Source organism: Pinus tabuliformis, chromosome 7, assembly GCF_031772625.1.
Source record: "Pinus tabuliformis cultivar Carrire ecotype Pingquan chromosome 7, CPIR1, whole genome shotgun sequence".
NCBI lineage: Eukaryota > Viridiplantae > Streptophyta > Pinopsida > Pinales > Pinaceae > Pinus > Pinus tabuliformis.
This window is the reverse complement of record NC_142293.1, coordinates 1764407642-1764429974: the sequence shown is the minus strand read 5'-3', so window position 1 is coordinate 1764429974 and position 22333 is coordinate 1764407642. Positions and strand designations below refer to the sequence as shown.

The following is a 22333-nucleotide window of genomic DNA, read 5'->3' as shown; positions in this document are numbered from 1 at the left end:
ATGGATGAACAACCGCCATTATGTCTCATTACATGTTGTTGGAACCTCTTGCAGACTTTAGAGTGTTACATCAGTCAAAGAATTGGAATTTTTTGAAATGTCCTATGGACAGGCCGCATTTCATAGAGAATTTTATAATATTATTTAAAAAAACAAAAAAAAACTTATAAAAATCAAAATTTAAATTTCTTTTGATTGGTAAATTTTGCGGAGCACTTCTCTGACGTGCTAGAGGGCTTCAGAAGGGTTGTGACGTGTTCAAATTTGAACACTGTAGTACTCTAAGTACTCTATTAGATCGCAACGGGTCTTTGATTCTGGTTGGGCAATAAGAGAGAAACATGGAGTACGCAAGATCCTGAGCAACAGGCGCTGACAGAGAAAGTGACTGGCAGAGGTCCGTACTACCCAAGCGGCCTCGCAATGATTATGAATATGACGATACTCGTGGTCGTTCATTGTCTGGTGTTTACGTTAACCCTAGGGAAGACCTCAGGCTTGCTGAAAAAATTGGCGACAGAGTAGGGATCCGCTTATTGGATGATGATGTTCATTCTCGTTCTCTTCCTTTTCTTGATGAACATCACTTTGTTTCGCAGATTCGGCCGCTTACATCTTCAAATAGGTTAACGATAGATGAGGGGTTGAATATCAGGTCTGATAGCTATAGACTCGACACTTTATTAGGGAGGAGGGGGCCTGTGGATGATGTTCAATATCTACCAGAGGATGCATCCAACACACTGTTTGTGATGGGTGTTCCCAGTGATTGCACTAGTAGAGAAGCAGATCACATATTTTGCCCTTTCCGTGGTTTCAAAGAAGTGAGGATTGTTAAAAAATCCAAGGAATCCAAAAAATCTCATGGTGGTAGAGAAGGAGAAGAGGCGAGTGCTGTCGTTGTTCTGTGTTTTGTGGAATTTGATAACCCAAAGTGTGCCGCAACTGCCATGGAAGCTTTACAAGGGTATAAGTTTGATGAGAATGACAGTGATTCGCCTTCGCTAAAGCTGCAATTTGACAGAGAGAGGAATAGGTCATCCTTCGTGTAGGATCAAGACCGACGTCGCGATTATTACCGTCATAGTCGATAATTTTTTGAGTGAGACAATCTATTTTGCCGTTGGGCCGATGGAAATCCAGCGCCGTGTCTACTATAGTTAGTTTCCAATGTTTAATGCATAGTTACCAAATTTGGCCATACTGCCGAAAAAAATTCGAAAATTCCTTGGTTCGATTCGATTTGCGAATTAATTCGAAAATTAGGGTTCGATTCGATTTGCGAATTAATTCAAAAATTCGAGTTCGATTCGGTGCATGGAATATTACGTTCACGAATTAATAATCCACGCCTCCGATGAAAATGGGAAAGTCGAGGAATCAACATTGCTTTTGAGGAAAAAAACATCATACCTTTAGACTGGTTCTTGGACCACACTTTCATAACTTCGTGAAAGGCCTCGTCCAAAGAACTTTTTACATGCAATCAATGAGTGGTTTAATGAGTTAATCTTAATATATATTTCTAATCGAGATTCTAGTTTCCAATTTACAGTTAATTTTTTTTTCTAAATTTAGGAAATAGCATAAGAATATGGTTACTAAATGATAATGTTACCTGTCAGTTTACGCAATAAGGAATTTACAATAAATTTAACAAGTTTTTAATGAAATATGTAAAAATCTATAATTTTTACCATAATTATGCGTTTATAGAGTAAAACAAACAATTATATATGATATATATAATTTGTAAATTTGTAGATTTATTAAATTTAAACAAATATATTTTAAAAATAGAAATATTGCATGAATTATATTAGTAAAAAGCAGAAATATGGCCTTAATCATATTAGTAAATGGATTTTCTCAATTAAGATTTTGATTAAGTACTAAAGTATACATATTAACGTTTTTTATTATTTCGAGCAAGTATTAAGTATTAAATTATACAGATTAACATTTTGTATTACACTAAATAATAGATGTTGTTACTATACCTTATAAATCAAAGGTGAGTTTGGTTTGAAAAATAAATAATTAGCATTTGATAATACAAGTGTATATTTTTAAACACTGTTTGCACACACTTAATAGACCATTTCATTATGACCATAAAATACTTAATAATGTGGAATTTATGTGGTTCATTGTAATATATTATTTCTTGAAAATTCACTCTATATTAAATGTCATAATTTGTGGTGCAAGTGGGTCACTGAATCAATACAAAAATTCTTAAAGCTTACTATTTTACTTGCTATTTTAAATATAAAACTAAGCTAATTGGTTCAATATATATTTTTATCTGCAATATTTATAATTGAAACAATTCTAAAAGAGTTTTTTTTGTTTAAAATGTTATAATTGTATATTTAAATTATTTGAAATATTGGAATAAGAAGTATATTGTACTGCCAAATTTTTCCCGTATTAAATTTTAAGTAACTGATTTTTTTCCGGACTGAATCGAATTCGAATTCAAACTTGGTAACTATGGTTTAATGTATTAGTTCCCTTTTCATTTACTTTTAGGGATCTTAGTTAGCGTTGAAGGGGTTTTTTAATCGCGAAAAAATTCTAGTTGTTACAGAATTTCTAGGTTTGGAGATGGCACATTGTCACATGTTGTTAGTAACATATTTTTCTGGAATGTCTTATGACCTCTCGAGCTCGAAATTTTCTCAAACATGCAAGATCCTTTTGTTGTTCACCCGATGTGATGTCCATATTATGGATGTACTTCAGGTAAATTGAGAACATTTTATTCATATTCCTAGTCCTGTCATTTTGCAATAATTCTATTCTTACTACGCCTTTGAGAGCCTTCTCAATAGCTCTCAATCTCTATTTTATCGCCTTGAATTAGAGTTGTCACTCCATCTCTCCACTGTCTCGCTCCTCTGTCGACTCCCCTTGGAACTTCCCAACTAGATTTTTAACTTGTCAAACCGTCTCTAAGGTCTTATTGTACATTTTCATTTGACTTATGGTGTTCCTTTTGTGGATGATCTAGTATACATTCTCCTCAATTTGATCATCCACCATAGTCATCCCTTGTCCTCTAACCTCCTCCTTGGAACTTCCCAACTAGATTTTTAACTTGTCAAGCCATCTGTAAGGTTTTATTGTACATTGTCATTTGACTTATGGTATTCCTTGTGTGAATGATCTAGTCTACTTCCTCCTCAATTTGATCATCCACCATAGCCATCCCTTTTCCTCTAACCTGTTTCTCCTGAGCTTCCATTATCTCCTTCCATTTGTGCACAAAGGAGATAATGGAAACTTAGTGATTGGTTGCACTAGAATCCTGCATTTTCCATCATGGAGGATCCTAAGTTCTAGTTGGGTGATTTTTTTTACATTTGCTCAAGGAGCGTCTTGATGGTGACCACCACAACCTTTGTCCACTTAGATGTGGGACTTACACCATTCTTAAGGTTGTAGGAGACAACTATTTCAAGCTCAACATTCCACCATTCCTTGTCCTGCACCAAGTATTCAATGTATATCAGATTCGGCTGTACTTTCCCCCATTGTTGGATACATCTGACATTGTTGAGAAAATGACACCAAAAGAGCTCAACCCAAGTTGTATCGAATAGGACAAAATTGATAAGATCATGGAAGCACAGAGCAAGAACACTCGCTAGCAAAAGATCCATCTATATTGAGTTTTCAAACGAGGCAAACTCCTTGAATAGGGAAAGTGGCTAACTAGGGACAAGATTCAATGAAACTTTCCTCACCTCATGGAGAATCTACACACAATGGGGACCATTTCTTCCTAAGGGGGGAGGACTCATCCAGGTATATTTTGGTGGACACCATCCTATTCTACCTAGACCTCTAGAAGGTTTCATCAGTTTTCTTAAGCATAGCACCATTTACTATTTTTAGCTTATTTTTGGATCTTGAATTTCCAAAGCTATTTTTCCCCCATAAATGGAATATTTTTAAGGTTCGCAATAGTCCCATAGCCATAGGTAGGTGATTTCTGCAGATCCTATCTTACTTGGAGAGAACTTTCTAATGAGGTATCATATGCGCCAAGAAAAGATCATATGGCCAAGTTACAAACCCTAGAAATTGGCTTACCAACAAACCCCAACAGGGTGCACAAACTCTTGGTGTTCTATCTCCTAGGGGTAGGGTTTTGGTTGTTTAGGGTTCCCATTTGTTATTAAATAGTATAAGTCCCTTAAGCTTCATTGTAACATAGTTCATAGGGTTGTAGCCACCACATCTCTTCTGAGAGATAATATACCCTCACCCAAACTAGTTTATTTCCATTCTATATGTAAGCATGTTTCATTTATTTGATATTAATGAAATGAAGATTTATTTGTGTTGTATCTATGTGCTTATGTTTCTATTTTTATTTTTTGCGTTCTTTCATAAGTATGGAACAGTGGTATGAAAGTGTTTTGCTCTTTCTCTATTTTTCTTTGCATATCCCTAACAAGGTTGGGGTATAAGGAGTTAGGGCTCGAATTGGTTGAACCTTTGCAACACAAACCTCACAAGCCCCAATGGCCTCCCATGGAGGAAAAGAATAAAGATGAGGGAGTAGTGGATCCCTTCGAAATATTGCTCAAAGAATCCCTTGAGCGAGAAAGGAATGTGACGATGGATAACATTTCCCATATCCTTCGGCAGATGCCCATAGGCGACATATCTTCATCAGATAACCACTTTAGAGGCACCACTCCCTTCAAGGTACAAGTAAACTTTGACATTCCCATATTTGAAGGCTAGGTTGATGCAAACGTTGTAAATATATGGTTAAAATATGTTGCAAGGATATTTTTCGATTCATGATTTTCCAATAGGGAATATATTACTTTTGAACTCCTCAAAGCCACCCCCCATGTCGACGACTAGTGGGAAACCTACTATGAATATAGGAATGAGAGAAAAAACTCATTATTTTCTGCTACACCAACATGATATTATTTCTAAGATGCCATAAAGGAACAATATTACCACATGGGGAGCTATGAGGACATGTACATACAATGGACTACGCTGCGACAACAAAGGGATCAATATGTGGATGAGTTGACTAATATTTTCTATACGTTTCAAAAAAAATTGGGTATCAACTATTCTAAGAAACATATAGTGCTCAAATAGCACACTTATTTTGACAAATACATTTAGGAGGAAATGTAGTTCTTGGACATCTCCTTTCTTGGTCCAACATACTGATATGTTTCCAATATTGAGCAGAAATTCAAGAAGAAGAAGTGACACTTTGTATCTGCAAACCCAAAGCAAAGAAAACGTGCCCCCAAACCATAGAGAAAAGGGAAGAGTCAGGCTATGGCCCCTAGGACAACTCCTTGAAGCCGCAAGCCAAGAATATTGGGAAGGCATGGAAATGCACTGGTAAGTTGTGTGAGTTCCATAAAACTCCCACTCATAAAATGAAAGAATGTCGCGTGAAGTGGGAACTGGTTATCGAGCTGAAAGAATTAGAGATGGATGCATCCCTTGAATCTAAGCCAAAACCCGATAAGTAAACCAAAAAGGGAAAGCATATAATTGACATTGAATGCACTCTAATGGTAGCTATCACCAAGCTCCAAAGGGTGGACCACGAGGATCCAGAGGATGGGGAGTGCTTCTTCCACTCGCAAATGTGGATACGGGGTTCATCATTATAGTTCATCATTGACAATGGGAGCCTGAAAAACCTGATCTTAGGCAAGGTCATTAAGAGATTGAAGCTGCAAACAATACCGCACCCATATTCTTACACCATCAAGTGGCTCGTCATAGAGGGAAATATCTTCGTGTCAGCTAGCCATGCCACCTTCCTTATAAGATCAAGCCCTTTGCATATGAGGTATTGTTCTACGTTGTCCTTTTGGAAGCATCATGCTATATATGAATCTAAACGTTGTTATGCTATTATTACTTTGGGTTAGAAATTTTACAGGATACCATAGGTAGCACCACCTATCACCCTTTATTTGATATTTTCTAAACAATGCAGTAAGATCATTTCCCAGACAAGGAAATTTGTCTTCCTTATGATTCACCCTCAAAATAAGAGGAATATTTTTTCCACATCCATAACCTTGTTATCGGGAAAAGTGTCTATTTAGAACGACTCTATCCCACTAAGGTGTGACAGCTACCTTAGAAACAAACAGAGAAAACTACTTTCGTATTCTTCTTTATGAACTAGAAACAAAGAGGAATAGGATGAACCAACTTGTGTCTTGCGCTAGTCCTTTGATCCAATCTCTCTCCTCTTTGACAGCTTCCAGCTACCTACTCCCTTACTTGCCTAGCTTCACCAAGTACCTGTAAGATCACAGAAGAAGGAAACTATACAAAGACATGGGTTTATATTCATAAATAACTTAGGATCAGATTTAAGTTAACCATACAAATGTAACAAGCATCAATGAAACACAAGCATGGAGAAGAAACTCAAATAGTTTTATTGATATACAAGAAGATCCAAGAGGAGTTACAACCGATGATTCCTGACCCAGCATCAACCTCCCAGCAAAGAAGTCCCTTCTTCAACCCCAACAAAGCATAGATCACTCAATTCTCTGATATGTGTCTCAAAACCAACAACAATTCCTTACAATGTGCAAAATTCCAGCCTCTGGATCTCTGTAATGAGGGATCCATATAAAGATGTATGCAAGGAGGATGAGTCAGCTCATGATTTGATTAGTGGCTTCTCTCTGTCAGTTCTTGCTTCCACTTGGAGACTGAAAGCCTCTTACTCATCCTTGGTCGAATTCAGTGAGGCAAGTGTCATTGGAGAAGATTCTGGAAGTTTCCATTGTCTTTCCACCTCGCGGAATGACACTGCCATTTGTCATTTCACGCTCAACGCACCCTGGTAGTGCATTTAGGTGCGTTGCAATGCACCTAGCTAGTGGACTTAGGTGCTATGCAACGCACTTGCCTAGCGGAGCAGCTGAAATGATCCTGATTTGACTTATTCTGAGCAGTTTCTGGTGGAGAACTTCTGGGAGAAGTTGTAATTTGTTGACCTTGTTCCTTTAGAGAGTGGAACAACACTTTTAGGGACTTAGGAGCCCTTGGTTTATGGACATTTCATGCTTAGAGCTGCAAGGCACAAAAATGTCTATAACAGTTGCCCCCTAAAGTATGAGGCCGTTTATCGGGTGAAATGCTTTATTAGGAGGATCCGAAGTTCTTTCAATGCTGGGAGGAGACCTGTAATAAGATACAATACAATACATTATCTTCATACTGTTTTCATGATCTAACTGAGGTGGGCATTCCCATGCTCAGCTTTATAAATTCATTTTCATGTACATAGGACAGACAACCGTCTGATGTTAGACTGATGATTCTGATAGAGCCATCATCCTTTTGGTAGGATGATTATCTGTGCTGTAATGCTGTACATTTGAATGTCTTTATTTTCCTGAACATATATCGCAGCCCGGATGGATGAAACTAGATCCGAGGTCTTCAATCTCGTCCGATCTTCACTCGAAGTACAAGTCGATCCATGTGAGAAATGTTTTGAAGTCGAACATGGAAGGACATCGCTTGATTACCAGTCAATGATGTAAACTGTTAACAAGCACGAGAGGAATCACCGATAATGATGATGACCCTCAAGGTACTGCAGTACAATTCACATGGTGTGAATAAAGGACTTGGCGTCGAACACCACGCAAAATCTTTCGGTCAAAGGCCATTGATGTAAACCTATCGCCGGAAGTGAGAAACTTGCCATTGAGGCATGCAAGCTTCAAAGTACTGAATGGGGTGTTCCTAGATCAACTTCTTGGATAATGAGCTGATGTCGACAAGAAGTGACCCGTCATAGGAGGGCCTTAATGAATCCCACATCAATGACACGGAACGGAGCAAATGATTTTGATGGAGGTGAAAACGATCTGATGATATATGGTTCAGGGTGGCGGTCATGAAAGAATGGAGTATAATGTATGGTAGTGGGCGGGACACAAATGGCCTTTCTGGATGACTTCTCTTGAACATGTCGGGGACACTTATGTGATGGATTGGTAGCATTAACCCCAAATGTGGATGGTATGGCGAGACCATGGCGATGTGACCGGTGAATGAAACAACCCAACCTGACTCGGGCACGGAGTGGAAGTGTCATGTTCAAGAGCGACTTGCTACCAATAAAGATTCTTTGAGTTTTCTTCCCAATTTTTCCACAGTCATTGCTAACCAGTACCTCTTTATTTTTGTCAAGCTTGAGGAGGATAACATATGCTTGTTCTATAATTTTCCCTTCGGGCAAACCCATCACTATGTTTTAACGAGCCTAGCGATAGTGAAACTCGTTCTCGTCTAAAGACAAGTTTGTCACTATTAATCTTTTTAACGAGTCTAACGACAAAGATAACTAGGTCCTTTTCATTTTTAGAGAGTCTGAAAAGGTACGTAAAGGTAACTCCAAAATTCCTTTTTCGTCATCTAATCCCTTAAGTTTGAAAAAGTATAAAACAATACAGAAGGGATGAATTTTCGATTGTTTTAACGAGCCGAACAAAACAAGCGCTCGATCTTTTTGTGCAATAATCCCTCAGGTCCAAAAAAATTAAAATCTAGAGGAGGGATAGCACTTCCTATCGCTTTAACAAGCTGGAAGGCTAGAACTCGGCAATCTTTTCAAATTTTACGAGTCAGAAAAAAGCTTAAAGAAGACTCGTCTTTTGAGGAACGAGTGATAAAATGGGTAGCAGCTGATTCCAGGTAAGGTTTGGAATTTTCCAATCACGGCAGTGTCACAAGGATGGCTAGTGAAATCACTCTTCGCAGCTGTTCCTCAAAACGGGTAAACAATCAAATGGAGGTGAATGATCGGCCGATGAAAAAGTGGAGGTGACGGTGCAAACACGACCAAGGCTTTAATGGCTGAAGTACTACATTCACGGTGGTTATTTACCAGGGGTTAGTTCATTTTTTAATGAGCTTAAACGCGGGTGGAAACATTTGATCGGTGCGGGTTTATTTTTTAACGAGCTTGAACCTTGCGGTAACATTGCTCGATTAATCCAGTCATATGATAAGAATGTCTCATATAAAATGGCAACTTTTAGAGTTTTGCCCCACATCCTTTCTTTATGCAAGTTAGGAAACGACTAATCCAAAAAACAGATAAATAATCGCTCTTTGCTTGCACTCCAAAAGGTTTGCATGCCCCCAGGTATAAATCATAGCTTCAAGGTCACCCTCTATTCGAGCTGACAAAACATTCGTTTTATCAGGAAGGGTACTACCTCTTACAGGCTACCCAAAGATTGTTCTATTCGCGGCACAAACAAAACATTTCTTCGGCGATGTCTACGGAGATAAACAAAGGTGAGTGGTGGTGCTCGCCCACTTACATAACTTTGACAAGAGAATCATGTTCTAGAATAACCCCTCTTCCAATCACGGATGGGGTACAGACTAGTCATATTCTCCCGTGGAAACCTACCCTATACCCGAAGTTTTCCTACCGAAGCAGACCAGGATGCATGCCTCCTGGGTTTCAGTCATATCCCTCTGAATTACTCGCCCACATCGGGAGGACGGACCGGGGATTGAGACATTTCTTGCATGAAGAGACCATTTAGGGATGGTATATGACTATTTGCTATGCGTGATCCGGGAAATGAAAGCTGGTCCACGAGCTTGACCACTCTTCCTTCGTGCGGAAAACACATTACTCTAAAGAGTGAGGAGACAATGGCTCCCATGCAATAAATATAGTCTCATCCAAGGAGTAGGTTATAATCCAAGGGTCCTTGAACTACCATTACGTTCATGCGAACTGTCTTCCCTCTCAATGTTATGGGCACATCGGGAAGGATCCCTAAAGGTCGACTGGTTCCTTTATCAAAGCCTGTCAGATTTCTCATCTCAGGCAAAAGCGATGGCGAACCAAGCGCTTTCCAAGTAGTAAAGGAAAGGATACTCACAGAAGCCCCGTCATCTATGATGGTACCAGCCATGACCATTCTATATGTTTGAACGATAATTCGGAATGGTACACTTGTTGGTAAACGGGGTCTGCCTAGTTGATTCCAGTCGAAGGAGACAACTAGGTTGCTTGGAGGTGGGACCGAGTAGACGGCCGGGTATGGCTCTGACAAACTTCCTTCCTGCGGTAAAGGAATGGGTAGATTGCCCCCATGTTCGTCGGAGTCTGTGTTTATGAAGAGAATTTGGACGGTGTCATCCTTGTTCTCTTCAGTGATTGTATCATCTGAACATGAAGCCTCTGAAGGCAAGACCGGGTCAACTGCCGCCTCAACCTTTTGACTTTTGTCTGGTATGGATTCAGTTGGTTTATCTTCAATGATAGGTGCTTCAGCCGACCACCTGAGCGGGCCAGCCGGATTCTCAACTAGTGACGGACTCGGCAAGAGTTTTTTATATCCAGGAGGAAGCCGTAACGGTGAAACCGGACGATCATCCAAAACTCTTTTAGCTTCGTCTAAGAAGGGACAACGGTGGATGGCATGATTGCCTTCACACAATTTACAGGGAAATCTAGCTTTCCCTTTTTGTCCTGGGGCTTCACTTTCACTAGTTGACGGTGTGCTTTCAACATGATCATCAGAGGTTGACGACACCGGGTTGTGCAAACGAGGGGACCAATCCCTTAGTATCCGGGGGATGCAAGGACAGTCTCTGTGAAGGTGGTCCCCTTTGCAAATGACACATGGCGATTTAGGCCTGGTCGATGCAGTGTGTGGATTTTCGTTAGACGACACTCGTTTTCCCACATTCGCCTTTGGCTCCTTATTCTTCTTCTCTTTCTTCTCCTTTTCCTTCTTCTCCTTAGGAACTTGGCTTTTAGCTTTACCAGCTCCATCAAGCGAAGAGGAAGGAGGAGAGGAAGAATTAGAGGAAGTAGAAGGTTGGTGGGCAACTCTAGACTCGTCTAATTGCTGATTCGATTGTTCAAGAATGGTGGTGTTCTGAATGACATAGGTTGAGAAGAGCCATACAGGAAAACCAATTGTCAGTCCTGGAAGCGACAATGTGGCAATATGGGGCGCACCAACATCTCCCCAAGAGGAGAAGGGACTAGGATTTCCACGAAGGGGAATTCCTTGGTTGGTAGGCTCCATTTTCTCAATCCAAGATCAACGTAGGAAAGGGGTATGAATATTCCATTTAAAATAAATTTTAACACGCTTTGACACAACTTGTTTTTTCAGTTTTTAAGAGTCGAGAAAAAACAAAAGATGACTCTAGTCTCCTTCGATTTTTAATGAGCCTGAAGTGACAAGTGCTCAGATGGACCTTTTCCGTTAAGGAGTCTGAAAAGGAATGAAAGGGACTGCTCTGGAGGTCTAGGTAGAGGGAGTACCAAACCAATCACAAAACTGCAGAATACATTTTACGATACGGTAGTCAATCTTCCCGAATGCTGTGTTCGGTGCATTGCGATCAGTAGGGCAGCCGACACGGCTTCCTATGGATAAAAGGATTTAAGCCTATAGGGGTCTCCCAATATATACTCGACGGTACGTGGGAGCACAAGTCCGTAATGGCACTTATCGTCTCAAAGTGGAGGAATCATCCAACCATCAATGAGGACAACAGTTACCAGGCTTTACGACGCCGGAATATGTCTCTAGCCTAGACCTCTAAATGTTGTGCGTTAAGTTCCAAAGCGTTGTTAAGTTCATTGAATTTATTTTAAGTTTATCTTTCTTATGAAGTTTGTCTTTTGGGATCACCACGAGATGTAGATGTAATTCCTAAAATGCAATCTAAAGATGATAAACAAATTTTTATCTCTTTTCAGCAATGAAAATCCTAGCTACTAGGGGAAAAGAAAGACACAATCTTTTCGCAAAGAGCAAAGAGCACACTGTAAATGCACTTTCCTAAATCAAGCCAAACAGACTGTCAATATGCAAATGCACATGCATGTGTTTTGTTTTTCACTTTCTTAATATTGATGCCTAAAAAGAAAGTTGATGTACAAATCTGAATTTGCTTTCAAGTGACCAACACAAACAAGCTTCTTTTCGAAATCAAAAGGTAGATATGATTATGACACTTTATGATTTTGAAATAAATACTCGTTTCGACACTAGAAAGTGACAAATTCAAACCAAAGGCAAAAGTAAAAGCATAATCGACTATCAACATCAAATGAACTTTATCATATGATCACAATCGACACTTGTGACAGATCTAAATCAAAGGACGACAGTACGACTATTATACTTTTGCAATGGAAAACTGTAAACGACTCAAAAAACACATAAAAACATCTACAGTTGTTCTGTACAACTGAGGTAGAATATCAGTAAGGAAAAGGGGTTTGAAACAGTCAAACACTGATCACAGGCTGCAAAAATCAGAGACAAAACTGAAAGAATGAAGCAAAGAACCTTAGCTGCACAGGGCTAGGCTGATCAGCGCACCTGTTACACAGAGAAACTGCATTGCAGCACAGGTAGCCCTCTTGGGAAGTGCGTTGAAATGCAGAACCTCTTCACAGAGCCTGCGCTGGGGCAGAAACGAGAATTCTGTCCGGGTTCTGGGTCACGGTTTGCAGTTTAATCTTTGGTTTTTGGCCGAGTAAAAGCAATCAGTAATGCACAATCAGAGGTAGATCTAAATGGGGGTATAAGAGCTATCACAAGGGAAATCAGTCAGTCTATGAATCAGCTGTTCAAATCATAAACAGATCTAGTGAATGGATTGAAGCAACAGATGTCTACTTTGCATTCGTTAATGGCAAATGCAGTTCGATTGCTACTTATAAGTTTATGAAATAAACAACTAGAGAAACACAAACAAACTAATTAGACACGATCCCCAGTGGAGTCACCATTTTGTTATCGGGAAAAATGTCTATTTAGAACGACTCTATCCCACTAAGGTGTGACAACTACCTTAGAAACAAACAGAGAAAACTACTTTCGTATTCTTCTTTATGAACTATAAACAAAGAGGAATAGGATGACCCAACCTGTGTCTTGCGCTAGTCCTTTGATCCAATCTCTCTCCTCTTTGATAGCTTCCAGCTACCTGCTCCCTTACTTGCCCAGCTTCACCAAGTACCTGTAAGATCACAGAAGAAGGAAACTATACAAAGACATGGGTTTATATTCATAAATAACTTAGGATCAGATTTAAGTTAACCATACAAATGTAACAAGCATCAATGAAACACAAGCATGGAGAAGAAACTCAAATAGTTTTATTGATATACAAGAAGATCCAGGAGGAGTTACAACCGATGATTCCTGACCCAGCATCAAACTCCCAGCAAAGAAGTCCCTTCTTCAACCCCAACAAAGCATAGATCACACAATTCTCTGATATGTGTCTCAAAACCAACAACAATTCCTTACAATGTGCAAAATTCCTGCCTCTGTATCTCTGGGATGAGGGATCCATATATAGATGTATGCAAGGAGGATGAGTCAGCTCATGATTTGATTAGTGGCTTCTCTTTGTCAGTTCTTGCTTCCACTTGGAGACTGAAAGCCTCTTACTCATCCTTGGTCGAATTCAGTGAGGGAAGTGTCATTGGAGAAGATTCTGAAAGTTTCCATTGTCTTTCCACCTCGCGAAATGACACTGCCATTTGTCATTTCCCGCTCAATGCACCCTGGTAGTGCATTTAGGTGTGTTGCAACGCACCTAGCTAGTGGACTTAGGTGCTATGCAATGCACTTGGCTAGTGGAGCAGCTGAAATGATCCTGATTTGACTTATTCTGAGCAGTTTCTGGTGGAGAACTTCTGGGAGAAGCTGTAATTTGTTGACCTTGTTCCTTTAGGGAGTGGAACAACACTTTTAGGGACTTAGGAGCCCTTGGTTTATGGACATTTCATGCTTAGAGCTGCAAGGCACAAAAATGTCTATAACAAACCTACAGATAGAGCTCATCTGCATAGCAACAATATATGGAGAAGGTTGTCGAGGAGTATAAGGACATCTTCACTGTACCCACAGGGGTACCCATACATTGTCAGGTCAAGCACTCCACTGATTTGACCTCGGGCGTGACACTACCCAATGGAACAATCCATCAATGCTCTATTCTAGAGAATGATGACATCAAGAGGGATATTCAAGAATTGTTGCAAAAAGGGAACGTTAGGACAAGTTCATCTCCCTGTGGGAGACCAACCGTGTCGCTATAAAAGAATGATTGAACCTGAAGGCTCTATATTAGCTATAGGGCACTCAATAAGACCTCTATTTGAAATAGTTATCCAATCCCACAAGTTGATGACCTCCTGGACCTACTCAAGGGGGCCAGATATTCTAGCAAGATTCACTTAAAGTCTATTTATCACAAGGTATAGATTGAACGTTTTGATGAGTGGAATACTACCTTCAAATCTGAGGAGGGCCTTTTCGAATGGATGATCATTCATTCTGGCCTAACAATTTCCCTCACAACCTTCATGCGGTTGATGGAGGACATCTTGTGATCATACAACAACTCATTCATGGTAGTGTACATGGATAACATCCTGATCTTCAACAATAGTTGGGAAGAGCACAAACACCAGGTTCAATATCTAGGGTACATCATTAATGAGATGGGTGTGCATGTGGAGCCAACAAAGATAGGAGTTATTCAAGATTTCTGAGCCTTAACCACTCTAATAGAGCTCTGCAGCTTTCTAAGTCTTAGCAATTTCTATCGTAGGTTCATATTGGGATTCTCTCATATCACTTGGCCTTTGAATTAAGTCACCAAGGGCAGAGCAAAAGCAAAGTTGTTTTGGTATAAATTCAAATAGAAGTCATATATCAAGTTGAAGCATCTCCTCCGCTCTACAATAGTGCTCATGTTACCAAACTTGCAGAAACCCTTTCAAATTGAGATAGATGCCATCGACTGTACTTTTGGTGCAGTTCTTACCCACCAACGGCATATGGTGGCATATCATAGTGAGACACTTTCAAATATATTCTGAAAGTATCTCACTTATTACAAGGAGATGTATTCCATTGTGAAGGCCTACTCACATTGGAAGCATTACATTTCTGTGGAAGGAAATAAGACTTTGAGATAGTTGTATCTTTACAATAGTGATCCAAAATTCAACATCACATACCATATTCTCCTAAAAGGTAAGAAAGTCCCAAATTTTCACCTCCAAGACAAACTATTATGCCACCTGGGACACCTGTGTGTTCCTTCAAGTGAGCGTGCCATGATGATTTGGGAGGCACACTATAGTGAGGTCACTAGACATTTTGGAGTAGAATAGACAATGGTAGTGTTAAGGGAGTATTTTTATTGGTCGAACGTTCGATAGGATGTTGGGAAGTACATTAGATCCTACATTACATGCTCAATTTCCAAACCTATAATCAAGAATAAAGGCATGCAAATTCCTCTACCAACTCCTAGATTGCCTTGGGATTCCATCCCCATTGATTACATGTTGGGCCTTCCTTCTACCAAGCATGGCAATGACAGTGTTTTTGTGGTCATCGAAAGATTCTCTATTATGGCCATTTTGGTGGCCTGTAAGAATAGTATCGAAACATAATCCACTTCCAAACTATTCTTTGAACAAGTATGGGTACACTTTGGGATCCCACATTCCATTATCTAAAATTGAGATAGTTGGTTCTTAAGTGCATTATGGCTCAAACTGAGATAGTTGGATACCAAGCTCACTAAGTCCATGCCCTTCCAACCCCAAACTGATGGCCAAATAGAGGTCGTCAACTGCTTGATCATTCACATATTTCACATGAACAACTCGAAGCACCCATGCGCATGGGACGGGAGCCTCCCTTCTGTCCAAAATAGCTATACCAGGGCTCTCCATAGCTCAACTCGCCACAACACTTTTAAGGTGGTATTTTTTGAGAATTCAATAGGGTAATGAATATGTTAATTCTCTTCAACTTGATAACTGTTTGTGTTATCTTTATACTTATTAGCTTTGATCCTGATTATTATAATGAGAGAAACATCAAAAGGATACCAAAACAATAAGAACAGTGACACAATGTACAAGCTACAAATGAGGGTCAAAACCCCTCTATCTCAGGGGAAAACCGTTGAATATCCTCTCTTCTTATAGATCTTTCAATTGATGAATGACATGACTTGATGACTCAAACCAATACCCTCCAAGATCAATATCAATCTCCTGATATAATGTGCAAACTTTGTACTTTCCAAACACAAGAAAATATCTTCTAATTGCACCAACTCGACCTCCTGCTGCAAGAACTTTAACCTACTACAACATATATGAAATTTCCACTCCCCAATAATTGTTGTAACTACTGCTACTTCACATGGGAACTTTGATATTCTTCCTAGAGCCTTCTTCTATCATTCTGTTTCCTTTTCTTGTGACATAGGGCTAGAGAGATACCCTTAGTATCCCTCGCTTGCCTTCTTCCCCTTCTTCATTCGAATATCGAACTAGATGAGACCTTTGCATAGACACCCTAGCTTCCTCTAGCACATGAGAGAGAGAACTAGGCCAAAACCACTTCATCCTTCTTCGTTCTTCTTCTTCGACCTCTTCTTCATTCTCTTCTTCGCATTGAATGGCTCCTCAATTAGGCTGACTGTACCTTGGAGGGTATTCCAACACTTTAAAGACAAAAATAGTTTTTCTTTACAAGTTACAATGTGCCCATTGGGGTCTTCAATATAGGAAAATGAATATTTTGACTTCTAGACCCAGGACAAATCCTAGAAGCACTCGATGGGTGTCTAACCTATAAAATAGAAGAACTTGAGCATGAAACACATGCTTTAGTAATAACAATAATTCCTTTTCATTTTATAATTTACAAAAGATACATTTCATACTTATGAAGACCGAACCTAGTTATACATTTTTCAACACTCCCTCTTAACTAGGGAGATATTCATAAGAGGTACATGGTCATTCTAAATTTCAAGATATCTCATAAAAAGAGTCAAATTTGCAACCCTTCTATCTAGCATCATGTTAACCATTATTGTCACATAGCAAGGACTTTACTAACAACTCTATCTCTCCACAAGGTCATAGCACAATGATGGTGAAACGAATGATTTATAGTCACCATCATCATTATCTCTCAAGCTACATACTCCACCCAGGTATTCACTTTGTATGACCTTCTTTGGACTATTCTTATCTTTGATAGCTACTCCTCAAAGAATAACGATCCATGAATACTCTTGTCTTGGATGCCCTACAACATCCTCAAAGAGTATCAAATGCCAAATGGTTACCCAATCCTACATTCCTTCTTCCCAAGGGAAGATGAGAATGTAGTTTCTATCTCTCCCTTTCAATTAGGGAGGACACATTGACCAAGCCAAGCTTGTCTCTGAAGTACACAAGCTTCTTGTTCGGAAGAGATTTTGTCAATATGTCAACTACCTGATCATCAATGGAGATATACTATATCTACATCACATCATTTTGTACTAGCTCTCGAATATAGTTATGCTTGTTGTTTATATTCTTTGTCTTTCCATGAAATATTTGGTCTTCAAACAAATGTATACAACTAGTGTTATCAAAAAGTATCATTGTAGGGTTCAGCAGCCCTTCAAACAGGTTGGATAACAACTTCCTCAACGTGATCTCTTCTCTGCTTACTTCATAGGCTACAACATCTCCATCCTCGACACTACTGAATGCAACTGTGTCTTATTTCTAGCTCATCCATGAGATCATGGAGGATCCTAAACTGAAACATCCTCTAGTAGTGCTTCTATCATCTTGATCGCTACCTCCCTAGCCAGAATGGGTATATCCTATGAAGTGGACATTATTCCTTTTGTCATATTTCAAGCACTAATGAATGGTTCCACATAGATATCTTAGAATATACCTTTCTACTATCCAATTATCATTCCTTCACTCCACTTGGAATTGACTCATAATATTTACTGTAAACGATATGTCTAGTTGAGTATTCACCAAGTACATTAGAGAGCCAACAAGTTATCTATACTTGGAAGGATCCAGAGGGTTTGACTCAGAACTACTTAGTATATTCAAGGTTGTGATCATCAAAGTGGTCATAGGTTTTCATTCCATCATGTCAAACCTCTTCAACATCTTGATCACATACTTTCCTTGACCCAAGTAAAATTCATCAGGTCCTTGCCAGAATTATAATCGCAAAGAGTAATGCATCAACCCAAGATCATTCATGTCAAATTATGTTTCTAGTTGCTTATTACATTATTTAGTTCAACCTTCTACACCTATAAAGAGAAGAACATCTACATACAGAGGAATGATTATAGGTTCTCCATGTACAACCTTGATATAAAGGTTCAAATCAATAAAACCTTTTTTGAAGCCTATTCTTTGTAGGTATGCTTTCATAAATCTACAAACATATATCTTCCTGTCTTCAACTTAAAATACCAGGGGTTGGTCTATATATACTTCTTCATCTCTTGTGCCATTCATAAATGAAGTCTTGATATCCATTTGATAGATGTTCCATCCCATTGATGTTGCGAGAGAGACTAATGAACAAATCATCGTATATCTTGCTATTGGAGAAAATGTCTCTTTGTAGTTGATGCCTTCTTGTTGGGAGAAACCCCTAGAAAAAAATATTTCCTTATACTTATCTATACTTCCATATTCTGCATGTGTGATCTTATAGACCCACTTGGAAGTTAACACAGATTTGTCTTCGGGCATAGCAACAACCTCCCACACTCCATCCTTCATTATGATTGATACTCTCCATTCATGGCATATTTCCATTCCTGATGATTAACAACCTCTTCAAAAGTGGATGGTTTTTCTTCTATGAGTTTTGTCATTTATGTAGCATACCCATAATATCTTTTAGGTTTCTCGCTTTCGCTAAATGATCCTTTCATTGCCCCATGACATTCTCCATCAACTAGTGTAGATTTCAACAAATTAGGTTTTTTCCTTCTTTCTTGGATGACCATGGGTTGAATATGTTCACTAGGACCTTCTTAGTCACAGTGAGATTCTTCTTCTTCTCTATCAAATTCTTCCTCAAATATAGAAGTTCTCCATCATCAGAGTCTACAGGAAGTTCCTTTGATTTCTTGAATGATATACTTTCATCAAATATGACATTTTGACTGACTTCTATATGATGTCCTTATTTTATGTAGATCCTATAGGTCTTAGATGAGTTACTATACCTAAAAAATGTTCCCTTCATGCCTGATGGATCCAACTTCTTTCTTTTGTCCTTTGATATATGGATATATACAACACACCCAATGATTCAGAGATGATCTTCAAATGGATTCTTTCTAGTGGACACTTCCTACAGAGTTTTGATGTCTAGGGACCTGTGGGGACTTCGATTCTGAATGTAAACAACTATCTTTGCAGCTTCTCCCCATAAAAACATTGGTAGATCCTAATTGTGTAACATTGCCTTTACACTTTATTCATTGGATCCATTCTTCCGTTCTAGAACTTCTTTTTGCTCAAGATTATATGGGACTATCAGCTCCATCTTAATCCCAGAATCCTTATAGAATGTTATAATATCCTTCTATGTATATTCTCCTCCATGATGAGATATTAGTATCTTTATTATTCATTCTATAAGGTTCTCCACTTCAACTTGGAATTCTTGAAATTTTTTAAATACTTCATCCTTTGTTTTCATTAAGTAAACCCAGGTATTTCATGATCATCTATAAATGTGATATAATATAGATGACCTCCAAGTGATTTAGGAGTCATAGGGCTAGATACATCAAAGTGGATGAGATCCAATATGCAAAAGGAAATGGAAGAAGATGTGGTCTAGATGAAACATAAATTAAAGGTGACATAGGATAAGAAAAAGAGTTATGTATACCAGTAGAGGATGCAGAAGGAATTACAAGTGGGAGAGCATAGGTATCTCCACATCAAAATGAGGAAGAACTCACTGAAAGTGGGGTCTTGTGCCAAGCTGGAACCAAAATTTTGTGGACTCTTTTAAATCTTGGAAAGAATGGGGCTAGTGGCCTATAGATTGGCCTTACATCCCACAATGAATGCACATAATTTTTCTCACGCTTCCTTTCTTAAGAAATGTGTACATGAAGCTAATCAGATTGTTTATTGGCATGTGATATAGGTATAACTTGAGGGAGAATTATCACAAGAATGATTTTTCATGTTCGATTTGAGGTAGACCATGGTATTGAATTGAGTAATAAAGTAGGTCAATGTGTAATGGAAGCAATTTGGACCTGATGAAGCCACCTAGCAGAACGAATGATGGCGTTATTCCATTTTATTTTTATGAATAAGAAAAAGTAAGAGCTGTTATATAATGCTCATTTTTTATTATTTTGCTTCTAGTTGTAGATAAAACTAAGGAAGTTGTCCTTTAAGGTGGTGAGGCCTTTGATACCCCTTATGTTCCCCCCTTTTTTAATAAAGGTAAATGATTATTATGTAATGCCAACATGCACAATCATGGTTGGTTAAGACATTATGTAATTTTAAAATATAATAAATTTTGATTAACTTGTTTGAGGACTGGGACCAATAGATCAATGGTATGGAAGAGAGTTATGAGTGGATGCGTTGGTCTGATGGAACACCCAATCACTAAAAAATTTATAAATAAAATTATGGGGTAGATGAGGTGTCATGATTCCTTATTTTGATTCCATGATGTGAAAGGAAGATAAAGGAAGCCTACAAAAGAAGACAAAGAGGACACTGGGTGAAGAAAATGCACATAAGGAGCATAGGAAAGGAATGGAATATAATGATTGAGAACATCTGGTTAGAGATATTTAGGGTTCTATCCCCACAATCAATGCATTGGATCAGTTGGACTATCATGTCAAAGATGGAAAGATCTATGGGGGGCTTAGAGGAGATATTCATTGAGGAATGTTTACCTAAAAGTATTGAGAAAATATTGGGCTCTTGTTAAGGAAGTTGATAAAGCACCCAGTTCTTTCCAAGTAGGGTGATAAAGCACCAAGGTTCATACTGGAAGGTTAATAAATCACTAGGCATGTTGGAAATAACTGTGGTGCTTGCTGAAAGGGGTTGATAAACCATTGGGTGCTTGGTGAGGAGGCTTATAAACCACCCAGTTCTTACCCAATAAGTTTATAGTCCAACCATACAAGTTTTACTGGAGAACTACTTAGAAACCCTTTACCCCAAAAGAAATGAGCAATGCCCTAGCAAAATTTGAAGTGGAATACCTGTGAAAGTACTCTTCTAGAACATGATGTAGGTTGCGGGTGGTTAGCTACAAGGAAGACTACAATACAACTCACCTATGATTGCTTGGAGAGTTGAAGTCCCTCCGCAAGTTGGTAAAATTTAAAATACTCAAATAATTATATTCAACTGTTTTTGCGTTTTACTACAGTGAGTGATAATTCCCGCATGAAGGCTACAAATGTATCAACATGGCTAATAGACGAATGTGCTCTTTCTAGCTGATTGCATTAAGATGGATGTATGAATGCTTCCATGGTTTGCAAGACCTGTAGATCCCTTAGTTTTTAGTAATTTTATTAAGTTAAAATAAGAGTTTCATAATCCAAAATGTATATTAATGTGATCAGTTAGCTAAAATGGTATATGGACTCCTTGTCTAGATTTGGCCATGGTTATTAACTACTTGAAAGTGTTAAACATTTCAATATTGTGATGTGTGCCCACTAATGAAACTAACAGTATTATATGTAGAGTCTACCTTATGATGTATTTTTGTGTACACTAATGTAGGGATTGAAATTGCTAAGTGATGTTGGAATGGAATATAATTCTTAGAGGTTCACATGCATCTAAGTTAAAGGCTCCCAATATCGTTTGATTGGAACAATATGATTTTCTATGAAAAGAGTAATTAAACATTGAGTGTGCTAATTAAGGTTATCTACTTATATTTAAAGAGAATGTGAATCATTTTCCTTCCTGTTGTAAGATTGTGCCAAGCTATGACCAAACCCAAGGAAGGATCAATATAGCCTCAGAGAACCTTAGAGTTCATAAATCAGTGATTGAAATGCACACACTAATATTCTGTCCAATTAAGGATTCTAATTATATTAAACTTGGAAACCTTTTTTTTAGTTAAATTGGGGAATGTGGTATGGGAATATACCCATTTTCTAACGTGAAGTTCCATGTCACACCACACCTCCATCTCTAAGTGGTACTTTGTTAGGTCCCTATAATATTAGTGATCCCCCCATTACTATTGTCATTGTATCCCTTATTTTTATTATTGTGCCCCTATTGTCCCCATATTGTTATTTTTGTGCCTTTATATTATTATTGTTAGGTCGGCTTGGTTATATTGTGACCCTGTAGACTCCTATATATAGAAAGGAGGTTTTGTCATTTGAATCATTT

At 38.6% G+C, this 22333-nt stretch overlaps 1 protein-coding gene across 1 annotated transcript; it reads left to right on the top strand.

The window, feature by feature from the left end:
- On the top strand, positions 1 to 1052 carry LOC149255409 (RNA-binding protein 1-like). The gene is made up of 2 exons (XM_089455030.1): positions 1 to 22; positions 370 to 1052. The coding sequence occupies exons 1-2, from the start codon at positions 1 to 3 to the stop codon at positions 1050 to 1052; spliced, it is 705 nt and encodes a 234-aa protein (XP_089311156.1).
- Positions 1053 to 22333: the final 21281 nt, after the last annotated feature.

Coding starts and splice junctions, on each gene's coding strand:
- LOC149255409 (XM_089455030.1), top strand. CDS start 1: ATGGATGAACAACCGCCATTAT. Junction 23..369: donor GGATGAACAACCGCCATTAT/GTCTCATTACAT, acceptor CCTGAGCAACAG/GCGCTGACAGAGAAAGTGAC.